Source organism: Neovison vison, chromosome 6 (assembly GCF_020171115.1).
Source record: "Neovison vison isolate M4711 chromosome 6, ASM_NN_V1, whole genome shotgun sequence".
In the NCBI taxonomy this organism is placed as follows: Eukaryota; Metazoa; Chordata; class Mammalia; order Carnivora; family Mustelidae; genus Neogale; species Neogale vison.
Genome location: NC_058096.1, coordinates 143,717,789 through 143,730,907, shown reverse-complemented (window position 1 = coordinate 143,730,907; position 13,119 = coordinate 143,717,789). Strand labels below are relative to the sequence as shown.

Here is a 13,119-nt window from a genome sequence, read left to right as displayed (position 1 = left end):
TTTAAAACATCAACACCAAGAAAAAGCACATTCCATGTGTCCCTACGACCTACATGTTCTGCTTAATTCTTTTCTTCCCCAAACTCAGTGAATTCTGAATATACAGCAACCATAAAAGACAACAGCTAGATCATTTATTAAATTAAGTATCCACTTCTGATGCAAAGGGTCCAAGACAATTTCTACACTCAGTGAGCATCTCTAAGCTGGGTCTAGAGGACGGAAGAAAGACACATGGAGAGATGGAAGATTAGGTTTGTTCAGCCTTAGAGCAATAAAAATAAGGGTGTCCCCCCACTAAAATTTTACCTGTTCAATACTAGGTTTTTCAAATGGGGGTTTCTTCTCCAAAGAGCCTTCAACCACAGGTTTTCCTCTTTGTAAAATAGACTTTCTCAAGAGCTGCAAAAAAAATCATAAAGAAAAAAAAATCAATGTCTCTCTCTCTCTCTTTCTCTCTCTCTCACACACACACACACAACACAAAACACAGCCTCTGAAGGGAAGTCACCATATTCTAATTATCTTATCTACATGTAAATAAATCCTTAAGTCACTAAAAGTGGGTGACTACCAGGTAACCCAAATCTGCCTTCATACCCCCGACCAGAGTGAGGAGAAACTGAACCCCTCCTGTGTTCTGCACAACCTAGAGCCCCGCCAGCAGCACCAGGCTCTCTCCTAGTCCCTTTCCCTTCTCCCCACCATCTCCAGATTCCCACTGACCCAGAGGCCCGGTATGCACACACACTCTGCCCATGCCCAGCTAGGCGCCTGCAGGCTGTGCTCATGCTCTGGAGGGTCGGTCGGTTGGTTTTCTAGATTTTTTTATTTATTTAAAGAGAGAGCACATGGGAGGAGGGCCAGAGAAAGGGAAACCTTCTTCAGCAGGCTCCACACCCATGCAGGGCTTGATCTCAAGACCCCGAGATCATGACCAGAGCGGAAACCAAGAGTCAGACACAACCAACTGCACGACCCAGGCTCCCTGATGAAGGTTCATATTTATACCCCAGGAAGGCAGGGAGCCATTCTGTGCAAATGAGGCCAGGGGGGAGGGCTGTTTGTACCAGCTGTGCATCCTATGCCTAGTCCAGGGCCCCGGCCTTTGGCCTTTCGGGAAGGAATTCTGCAGGAATTCTCAACTGGCAACTTTCACTGCTGCAGTCTCTTTTCATTTCCTCTCCATGCACAGAATACAAGCCAAGTGTTCTGGCATCTCAATGCCCACAAAACAAAACACTGCTCTTAATCCTTGCCACTGGAATTTGAAGCTCTCAAAGAACATATATCCGAGAGAAAAAAAAAACAACAACACAAGAGTCACTAATCAAGACCTACTTTGAAAATAAACTTGATATTGAAATCCTTTCCTTCAACCTTTGCTTAAAAATTCTGTGACCTTTACATGCGGGCCAGGTATGGCATGACCATGCGTTTATTTAAGTTCTATCTTTCTCTCCTTTCTCCACTTACTGCCTTTTCAACAGAAACAAGACGTGGCAATCATGCTCCCAGGAGTTAACAGAAATGGACAAAGTTTCAAGGTCCCCATGTGTCCCCCTGAGACATGTCTTACAAGGGCTTCAATTCCTTCTGGGGCACCATATACATAATTAGTGTGAGGCATCTGTTGATCCTTTCAATGTATTGTGCCCATTTTCATAAAAAATAAACATGCAGGAATGATAAGTCACTAATATGTTTCTAAGGATATGGATAGATCATCAAATTCAAATACAGATCATTCTGCCTGCCTACTTTCTTTGCCCAGTTAAAATAAGACCATTTGAAAACTTGGTCCACTGGGGGTTTCAATTTGGAGATAAACTAATGGGTTGGGGAGATGCTGAATGTCGGTTTCTTCATCTACAAAAGGATGGAGCTGGGCTAAGTGGCCACAGAAAAGAAATTTAATGCCAGCGGCAAGCATTTGCACCCCTAGGTTCCCCAGACGCTCTTTATGTTGTATCTCATTTAATACCCCTAACAACCTTCAGATGTAGGTGCTATCACTGTATTTTACCGATAAGGAAACTGCGGGAGAATGTCTCGCCCAAAGTCACCTTTCACACATGATGGAGCCAAGACTGAAACCCAGAGAGTCGAGCTCTAGTGCCACAGTTACAGGGTTGAGGAAAACACTGAGTTTAGGAAGCAGCTTTTCATTGGGTTTATTTTCAACATCTAAGCCTGAAGTTTTTTAAATGTTACTAAAGGAATAATACATTTAATTCTAATTTAATTACTGAGACATAAGAGACACAGGAACTGCCTTTCAAAAGCTAAGGAATGCAGGATTTATTACTTATTGACCCAAAGAATGACTCTGGGTGGGGGGGGGTATGGTGGGGGAGAATGCTGAATATTTTAGATTTTGTTCCCATGAGTAAATACATTTGTGCTGTTACAAGATGAGGGAGGTGGGAAGAGAGGAGAGAGAGAGAAAAACGGACTTCAAAACAAAGCAGTGCTGCCTGGCCTATTTGGTTAGTTATAACCAAAATCCTGAGGAGGCCGGCAGGATGGAAACCTTAACACCACCTTCATTTCCAGCAGGGCTATGGGGCTGCCAGGCCACTCAGTTCCAAGAAAAATAATCACTGCAGTCATGCAGACGTTGTTTTTCTTCAACTAACATCTTTTTCCAAAGAAGCTCTAAACAGCATGAACCTGCCAGGGTTCAATCTGGATGACTCAGGACTCAATAGCCATGTCAACAACTTGTCACCTGGAGTAGACCAGTGCCTGCTAATGGCGGTGAGGAACTCAGCGGTGCATTCTCTCCCCCCAACCCCCTTTCTCTTCCCTCCAACCTCCCATTTATCTTTGTAGAACCAGTAACCCCACACATGACCCCAAAGTTAAAAAACACAATTCTCACTTCCACACCTGTCTCCTATCTATCCCCAAATTCCCATAAGTAACACCCCCCACAAAAAACAATGAAAAAAAAAACCCACAAAAGTTAATAAATGGGGAGAAGGGAAAATTATGTATCAAGTAAATTCAGATCTTAAAAAAAAAAAAGCTACAGGAATTGAGCACAAAAATTGCACTGAGATTCCTAGCAGCTAAAGCAAAAGAGGAACTCAATGGAAAATTTTTCTATCCTTGTCATATAAAATGAAGCACGGTTCACTAAAGAGGCAAACCTTTCCTGGCTATAAGCTCTGAGTGGAGCATTTTGTTTTGTTTTGTTTTCTTAAAGAACCTTTTAAGTATTACACAATACAACATAATCAACAGTGCCCTCAAAAGCAAGGTTTTTTTTTTAAATTATTTCTTCTGTCTGCTCTCTTTAAGAATGTATTTTTGGCCCCCTGAAGTTCATCTTTCTGCTCCCACCACCCACTTCTCTCCTACCCCTGTCCATCCTGACTGCAGTCAGAAGATGGGGAGGCATATGTCTGCAGAAAGGGGATGGATGTGACCCAAGGGGAGCTCAGACAAAGCAGGAAGCAGCAGCTATGGGGAGTGGGGAAGTGGGAGCAGTAACTGGTGACCAGTGACTGGGGTCAACAAGACACAGGACAGTAAGGGAGATGCCCAAATTTGGAAATTCCTGCTTCCTCTCCGTGAAGCGTGGGAGTCAAGGCCCTGGGGCCACCCTCCAACCATATCTCCTCCCACCCTCCCCTTGGTCACCGGGCTCCACCACACCGGCCTCCTTGCTCTTCCCACATCACACCATCACCGGATGGCATTGCTTCTGCTGCCTGGAAAGCTCTTCCCCCAGCCCTTTTCAGCAACAGCTCCTGTCCCCAGAGCTCAGGTTCCTGCTCATCTGTGGTCTCCTCAGAGAGGCCTTCCTTAACTACCCTTCCTCATGATTGTGTCCTCCCCCACCACCACCATCCCTGCCATTCTGATTCCACTTACCCTACTTTGTTTCTCTTCACAGCACTTATCACCACCTGCAAATATATTATTTACTGGTTGATTGTCTGCCTCTTCTACTGAAAAGTCAACTCCTTGAGGGCAAGGACTTAGCCCACTGATCTATCCCTCATGCCTACATGAGTGCCATGCACGGAGCACAGGGCAGGTGAGCCAAACACATACTCAGATGGACGAATGGATGAGTGGATGGGAAGAAATCTACACGCATAAGCAAATCAAGATATTCAAGTCTGCATACAAATATGAAGGCTCTCAAGAAGAGTGATGAATCCAACAGGTGGTGGGTCATTTTAGAGAATCCCTCATGAAGAATCGCATGCTTCCACAAACCCTGAGGGCAAACGTATCATGAGCTGAGGGCCTTCCCACCCATGACCTGGTGTGCAGAAACTGAGCACATCTGAACAGTGAGAGAAAGAAAAAACGCCTTTTTAAAGTGGTAAAAAAAAAAACCTCACCTTAAATAGATAGAAATAAACTTGTTTGGTATCTGCATCTTCTTCCTTGTGGACACAGGTAAAGAGATATTCCACATCCAACACTATTCCCAGGAGTCTGTTCATTTCTTCCTCGGACACATTTTCCAGGTGGGAAACATGAGCAGCTGAAGACAAAGACCAAAGGAACATGTGTGACACGTGAGTTGGAAACTGCAAACGTTCTCAATTTTAAAACAGAAAAGGGCTCTCTCAAAACCTTCCAGGACACCCATCCGTCAAATGGCATTGTCAATAGAGGGAATTTCTGAACCTCTGTACATCTAGGTCTTCTCACAAAGTCGACTTACCATTAAAAGACTGTCACCTTGCTAAGCCTCAGCTTCCCCCTTCAAGACCAAAAATGGGCCAGCAGCTAATGTATTCCAGTAATGTACAGTTTAAGATCCAGACCTTGTTGGCACCACGTGGTGGTCCTCATAGTGTTAAGCTCTTTTTTTTAATGGAAGTATGGTCGACACACAACATTACATGAATTTCCAGCTCACAACACGGTGATTCAACCAGTCTACACTCTGCTGTGCTCACCACCGACGCGGCTGTCATCACCACACACTGTTCTCACAGTATCACTGGCTCTACTCCTTGGGTTATCCTTTTCATTACCCCCTCCCTCTCTGTGACTTATGTCTTCAGTAACTAGAAGCCTATACTTCCCCTTACCCCCTTCACCCATTTTGCCCATCCACCCAACCCTCCCCTCTGGCAACCATCAGTTTGTTCTCTGTATTTATGGGTCTGTTTTTGCCTTTTTTTAAAAAAAGATTTTATTTATTTATTTGACAGAGACACAGTGAGAGAGGGAACACAAGCAGGGGGAATGGGAGAGGGAGAAGCAGGCTCCCTGCAGAATAGGGAACCCAAAGAGGAACTCGATCCCAAGACCCTGGGGATGACCTGAGTCAAAGGCAAACGCTTAACAACTGAGCCACCCAGGTGCCCCTGTTTCTGCTTTTTGACAGAGTTAAGTTGCTATGTTTCCATATAAGAATATGGTTGGTCTCTACCATGCCCATGAATAGCTCAGTGAGCCAAGACTATCCTATTAGTGTGAAGACTGAAATGATGGCCCTTTCCCTCAGCCTTTCTGAGATGCGATGAAACCTCACTGCCCTTGCAGCCATGTCCCAAGGTCTGTTTGAGCTTGAGATTCAGTGCCTTCTGTGATCAAGCCCCCAAACCCATTTTTCCTACCTTAGTTCTTATATATATATAGTAAGTTACCTAGCCATCAACGTTCTCTCCATGTCCTGTCCTCTCTTCTACCCAAACCTGGTCTATTTATCAAGGTTAATGCACTGAATCCTCTAACAATCCCACAAGTAGGTATCAGCAATCCCATCTAACAAGTGAGGAAACTGAGGCCGTTTCATCTAATGTCACTCAGCCAACAAGATGGAGCCAGGGTCTGAAAGGGAGGAACGTTTGACCCGAATCCCAAAGCACCCACAAGCACACTTTTTGTTGATTAGGTGATTCACTTGAAGTCCTTTATCACTTGGAAAAGTTTCTTTAGGTCAGCCACTCAATAACCAGCCCCTGGCCCAGGAAGTCCTCGGTCAGGATCATGCCTCTCACCTCTGCACACCCAGCATTTATTACTATGCTTGTCATATAACGGGCTCCCGCACTCTGAGGGGAAACCACTTGGGTAGAGCCCTTGGTGTGTTGGCTTAGAAATACTTACATACAGAAGGGTTTGAGATCATTTTTTAAAGGCTAAACTATGGAGGAGAGCGGAGTGCTTTCCCCTGCCTTCTTAAAAGGAGATATAACTAAAGAATACTAAGGAATACCTGTGAAGTATCAGGCAGGGGTCAGTGTACTCCAGAAACCACCGTGCTCCTGTCATTAAGCCATGAAGCTCAGGGCAAACAGGGAGCTCAGTCGGTTGAGTGTCAGGCTCTTGATGTTGGCTCAGGGCATGATTCTGGGGTCCTGCGATCGAGCCCCGCATCAGGCTCCACACTCAGTGGGGGGTCTACTTGTCCTCACTCTCTCCCTCTCTCTCTCTCTGCCCCTCCCTCCAGCTCCTGCACACAAACTTTATCTCTCTCTCTCTCAAATAAATAATCTTGAAAAAAAAAATAAAGAAGCCATGAAGCTCCATCAGGAGACTGGGACAGAGAATGTTGCTGGTACCCTGCCTTCATCTCCTTCCCTTACCACTTCAGGGCATACCTCCCAGCATCCAACTACCAGCAACTCCATTTCTCTACCTAAGGGCTTTTCCTACCATTGTAATCTGCTCTGCCACCTACCTGCCCCTTAAGAGCAGCCTTCAACCCAAAACTAAGACATTAGCCTACAAATAAAAACCCCAGGTATGCCTGGGGACACAGTGGGTTCAGCCTCTGCCTTCAGCTTGGGTCATGGTCTCAGGGTCCTGGGATTGAGCCCTGCATCAGGCTCTCAGCTCATCAGGGAGCCTGCTTCCTCCCCCCCCCCGCCCCCACCCTGCCTCCCTCTCTGCCTATTTGTGATCTCTGTCAAATAAATAAATAAAATCTTTAAAAACAAAAAACAAAAAAAACCAGATCCCTCATTCCCCAGTTTGAATAACTGGCTCCTAAATACCCACCCCCAACAAAACTAAGTAGCAGCTGCCCAAGGTGGGAGCTGGCTCAATAATTCACCCTTTATTGGCCACTTTTTCTGCCTTATTTCACTTTTCTACTCCCTTAGCTTCATGTCAAATAAACTTATTTTTATTTTTATTTTTATTTATTTATTTGATGGAAAAATCACAAATAGGCAGAGAGGCGGGCAGAGAGAGAAAGAGTTGGGGGGAGGCAGGCTCCCTGCTGAGCAGAGAGCCTGATGCGGGGCTCAATCCCAGGACCCTAAGATCATGACCTGAGCTGAAGGCAGAGGCTTTAACCCACTGAGCCACCCAGGTGCCTCCCCCTCACCAATAAACTTCTTATATTCAAATCCTTGTCTTGGAATCTGTTTTTGAGGGAGTATAAACTAAAATACCCAATCAAGGGTGCCTGGGTGGCTCAGGGGGTTAAGCCTCTGCCTTCCGCTCAGGTCATGATCTCAGGGTCTGGGATCAAGCCCCCACACTGGGCTCTCTGCTCAGCAGTGAGCCTGCTTCCCTCTCTCTCTCTGCCTGCCTCTCTGCCTACTTGCGCACTCTCTCTCTCTCTCTGTCAAATAAATAAAAAAGAAATTTAAAAAATAATAAAAAATAAAATACCCGATCAAAACCATTTTCAGAGTCAAGAGGATTAAGGATACTTAATTAGGATACTTAATTTGGATACTAAGAGGTTAGGACTTGTAAATGTCCACAAGGAAGCCAGGTTAAAGAACTCAGAATAAGGGGGGTAGAAGCCACCCCTTTTTCATTCCCTTCTTTGTGCATAAAAATGGAAAGGCAGAGTGATGGGCCCAAGGTCATGGGATATTGGTGATGGGCATCATGTGCACATAACTATATGCATTTTATTTAAAGATTTTATTTATTTGTGAAAGAGAGAGAGAGTGCACAAGTAGGCTTAGCAGCAGGCAGAGGGAGAAGGAGAAGCAGGCTCTCCATTGAGTAGGGAGCCCAACGTGGGGCTCGATTCCACAACTCTGGGATCATGAACTGAGCCGAAGGCAAACACTTAACCAACTAAGCCACCAAGAGGCCCCTCTACATGCATTTTTAAAAGACAAGAGGAAAGAAAGGAAATTTGGTGATCTGTCTGCCTTAGATATTGTGGAATAAATCTAGTACATACATCTAAATGTGAAAACATCAACACTATATTGTTACAATCACCAAACAGAAATAGAGTAACTGACTAAAATGTCTCTCAGAACCCAAGTAACATATCATGGGAAAACTACAAATATATATATGGGTGTGCATGTGAAAAAATAAAATGCAAATCTATTCCTTTCTATTTGGCTATCCAATATGTGACTTCAACATTTTCTAAAAGAGGCCCCAAATTAGACTTCCTTCTAGGTAGAGTGTTTGCACGGGTCATCCTTTTTTTCTTTTTTTTTTTTAAGTCTGCAAAATTTTCCTTGAGGTCAGTGTGAAGCCTTTGGGACACGAGCCTCATTCTGGAGACAACTAGGTCAAAATTTTTATGTCAGTTATTTACAGAAATAATTTTACTGAAGACTATTTTTGCCTTGTAATGTTTAATTGCTTTTCAGTGATAAGCCATGAAAGCAATCAGTTCACAATATAACATCAATTCAGGGTCCCTGCGTGGCTCAAGTCAGTTAAGTTTAAGAGTCTGCCTTTGGCTCAGATCCTGATCCCAGAGTCCTGCATTCTGTTCCCTGCTCAGCAGGGAGCCAGCTTCTCCCTCTCCCACTCCCCCTACATGGGTTCCCTCTCTTGCTGCGCCTCTGTCAAATAAATAAATAAAATCTTTTAAAAATATATATAACATCAATTCCTTCAGATTCACCCTAGTATAAAACAGTGTAACTAAGGTGCTAATGTAAGTGAGTCTAACTCATGGAAGTACAAGCAATGATGTATTTATTTATTTTTTAAACCTTTTATTTATTTATTTGATAGACACACACTGAGAGAGGGAACACGAGCGGGGGGAGTGGGAGAGGAAGAAGCAGGCTTCCTGCTGATCAGGGAGCCCAACGCTGGGCTCAATCCCAGACCCTGGGATCATGACCCAAGCCAAAGGCAGACACCCAACGACTGAGCCACCAAGGTGCCCCCATGATTTATTATTTGAACCAGTAGTTGATTTTCTTTAAGTCACAAAACACTTAACCCAAATGAATTCTTAATCAGAACTAGAAAGAGCTATTCTGGTTAAAACAAAGCTAGAAATGCCCATTTTTCAGAAGGAGAAGTTGCGGGGGACATCCCCTCCTCTTGTGGTGGGGGGTGTTCCACAGTTTGGAAAGCATTGTGTGTAAACATCTTCCAGCATATTCTGAAAAGCAGACTAGATAAACATTAAAATGCCTAAGAAGTGTGACCTGAGGAAGTTCATTTCCTTCTGATTCTCTGTATAATGAAGTCTGTGATTTCTCCTCAAAGCGGTGTGTAAGCCAAAGCACAAAGAACTACGGAGCTGGAGACCGGGGGCAAACAGAACATCCAGTTTCCCAGAAGGAGGGAGGGAAAGGCGGAACTGGACAAACGGGGTTAACCTCTGCAGCACAAGAGTGTAGGTATCTCTTCCTCTGAGAATAAAAGAAAGGGGCGTCTGAGGTACAAGGGGGTATACTGAGGCAGAAGGATACTACTGTATGAAAAGGGTTAAGCTTCCTTGAATAAACAATGGGATGGGGGAAGACAGATATAAGTAGAGGGGTGGTTCATCCCCTTGAGAAGAGGGAGAGAACAAAACCAAAAAACAAACAACAACAAGCCAGGAGGTTTGGACAAGTTGCTAGGAAAGAGAAGCTTCCCTGGAACAAGAAAGCTAGACAAGGACAGTCCCGTCTGCACTGTATAAATACTTCACTGTATGGACCTGCTGTGTGCTCACACTCTCCACCTATGGGCCCCTTCTGACCGAGACCCCTTTTCCAGTCTCTGTATCTAGCTGTCAGCTCTCTCTGGGATGAGCTCCTCTCATCACATCCACACCACCAACTACCTCACAACCTCCCCAGTTCAGCATCAGTGTGCCACCATCAAGGGAAACTTCACCCTCGGGTCAAAATCCTCATGGCCCTCCTCAAGATGGCAATTCCCTCTTGCCAGCCCTGCCTGTGAGAGGCAGCCTGTCATCCATTCCTTTGTTGTCCTTTACCTCCTGCGTATTCCCAGTCACCAGATTCCAGGAAGCTTCCTCACTGGCTCCCAGAGTCACCATTCTTCCCTATTCCTACCTTGCCGGTCACTGGGATCTCAAGCCCAGAGTACCGAAACCCCCAGACTGTGTTCTCTGAGCCCAGGGTACTCTTCCTAGAACACCATTTTCTACAAATGAGCCCACTTCCACCAAATCCAAACACGGAGTCTCTGGACCTGCTGACCAGAAACAGACAGGACTTCCTCAGAAGCCCATAATCACCCCTAACCCATGCAAACACCCAGGAGCACCTCACTCTAACTACCAAGCTAAACTAGCTATTGTACCGGTAACTCATTTTTAACTAAAAAGGGTCACTCCTCACGGAAAGAAACCCTTCTTTTAATCTTTTCTAAAGAAGCCTTTTTGATGCTAATAGGTTACCTTCAATGATCTAAAACTTATTTTCCTAAAGAACAGGCCTCTCTCATGTAGTTGGAGTAACTAAAAACTATAAGATAAAAACTCAAAATCTGGGACACCTGGGTGGCTCAGTTGGTTAAGCAGCTGCCTTCGGCTCAGGTCATGATCCTGGTGTCCTGGGATCGAGTCCCACATCGGGCTCCTTGCTCAGCGGGGAGCCTGCTTCTCCCTCTGCCTCTGCCTGCCTCTCTGTCTGCCTGTGCTCGCTCTCTCCCCCTCTCTCTCTCTCTGATAAATAAAAAATTAAAAAAAAAAAAAACTCAAAATCTGTCACCTATAATGCACAAATCTACAGCAGTTCATCTGCCACAGAACTTGTAACACGATTTAGGGGCACCTGGGTGGCTCACTGGATTAAGCCTCTGCCTTTGGCTCAGGTCATGATCCTGGGGGTCCTGGGATCAAGCCCCACATCGGGCTCTCTGCTCAGCGGGGAGCCTGCATCCCCCTCTTTCTCTGCCTGCCTCTCTGCTTGTGACCTCTCTGTGTGTGTCAAATAAATAAATAAATAAAATCTTTCAAAAAACAAAACCAACCTTTTAAATAAATAAATAAAGCAAGCAAGCTCTTAGATCTACTGCTTGGTTTACCTTCCTCCACCAGAGAAGTTCCCATCAATGTACACTCTACCAACCGTCTGAGAGAAAGTGCCTTCCCCCACTCTTGCCTACAGTGAAGAATCATTCTCAGTAATTGAATCAATCTTGAAAATTAATGAGTCCCCGCTCTTCTGATTTGCATTCACTGGAATGCCCTTGGAGGGGTTGTTTTTCAGGTTACTGGCCATCTGTATTTGTTCTTTTGGGCACCACTTTCAGATCCCCTGCCTGTATTTTAGGATGTTAGTCTTTTTCTTATTGCCTCGAAAGAGCTTTAAGTCTGTCCTATTCACTGTAAATGCTCCTGGATTTTGTTGGGCGTTTGGGTAGGCTGTAAAGGAATTCTAAATTTTTCATAAAGTCAAATCTATGCTTGGCATTTCTTTAAGGTCTTGCTTGCAAAGGTCCTCCCTTCTTGAACAGACGAGGACAAAAAATGTATTTTCTCCTAGCTCTCTAACAGGTTTGTTTTTAAAACTTAAAACATTCCTCCACCAAAATGTCTAGGTCACAAAAGACCAAAAACAAAACAAAACAAAGCAAAACAGAAAAAAAGCTGAGGAACGGCTCCAGATAAAAGGAAACTAAAAGGACCTGTTGTGATACTGCAACTTATAAAGAAATACATATTTGGTTTTTGTTCATGGCACAGTGCTTTTTTTTTTTTTTTTTTTTTTTTCCTGGCACTGGGTTTCTAAAACCCTCAGAATTTCGGAAGTTATGAGAGCAATAACGTGAAAGAAGAGTCTTTTGTTATTCATAACAAGTCCCTTGCAACCACACCTGAGTTTATGTTAATGACCTTTTAAAGTCCCTGAAGGATGGGGGCTGTTTGCCAGGGAAATCAAAGAAGTCACTAAGGAAAAAAAAAAGAGGTCACTAAGGGTTGGAATTTTCAGCCCCACTTTTCCTATCTATATGGTGGGGATAGGAAGTGGTCTGGAGGCTGAATTAATCGCTAATAGTCAAAGATGCAATCAATCATGCCTACATAATGTGGTCTCCATCAAACCCTAACAGAAAGAGTCTGGAGAACTTCCAAAGGGTATTTGCAGAAAGGTGCTGGGAGAGTGGTGTGCTTAGAACTTCATGCTCCTTTCCCCCTGCCTTGCTCTGGGCATCTCTTTATGATAAACCAGTAATCAAATAAGCAAACCTTCTTCCTGAGTTCTGTGAGCTGCTCTAGAAAATTATCCAACCCCAGGAAGGGGTCGTCAGAATCTCCCAGTTTACATCCAGTTGGTCAGAAGCACAGGTAAAACTGGGACTTGCAACTGGCATCGGAAGTGAAGGAAGGAGAGGGATTAAGCCTTTAACCTGTGGGGTCTGCACTAACTAAAGGCAGTGTAGAAGTGAGTTAGAATTTGCAAGATACCCTCCAGCTGTCCACTGGAGAGCTGGAGAATTGCTCGTGTGTAAAACCCCACATACTTGGCGCCAGAAGTATTCTGGAAAGATTTTGAGTATGAGTAGACAAACTGTTTTCCTTCACATGACAACTAACTACACATGTGATTCTAGACTGGATGCTTAACTGTGAAGGAAAATATGCTATAAAGAACATTTTTGGGCCAACTGATAAAAGAATACAAACAGTACATTAAAATATGACATAAATGCTAAAATTTACTTAAGCTGGTAACTGAACTAAGGTTAGGTAAAAGAATATCTTTGATTTTAGGAAATATATAATGTATGTAGGGGGAAAAGGCTATATGATGTATATGCAACATAAGTTCATACGATCCAGGAAAAATATATATATATATAGATCTACACACACACATAGTTAAAAAAAAAAACAAAGCCAATAGGGCATAATGCTACCAACAGGTAAATGTGAGCAAAATGGGATTTTGCTTTGGAGAGGTCCTTTGTTACTTTTCTCGTGACTTTTCTCTAAGTTTTTTTTTTTTT

At 44.0% G+C, this 13,119-nt stretch overlaps 1 protein-coding gene across 1 annotated transcript in view; it reads right to left on the bottom strand.

Annotated features, from left to right (window-relative positions):
* KAT2B (lysine acetyltransferase 2B) overlaps window positions 1-13,119 on the bottom strand; it is a 102,786-nt gene that overhangs the window by 48,687 nt on the left and 40,980 nt on the right. The window contains exons 3-4 of the mRNA XM_044252535.1: window positions 4,362-4,507; window positions 310-402 (exon numbers count right to left, since the gene is read on the bottom strand). Coding sequence (XP_044108470.1) covers window positions 310-402; window positions 4,362-4,507 — 239 coding nt within the window. The remainder of the gene's footprint in view (window positions 1-309; window positions 403-4,361; window positions 4,508-13,119) is intronic.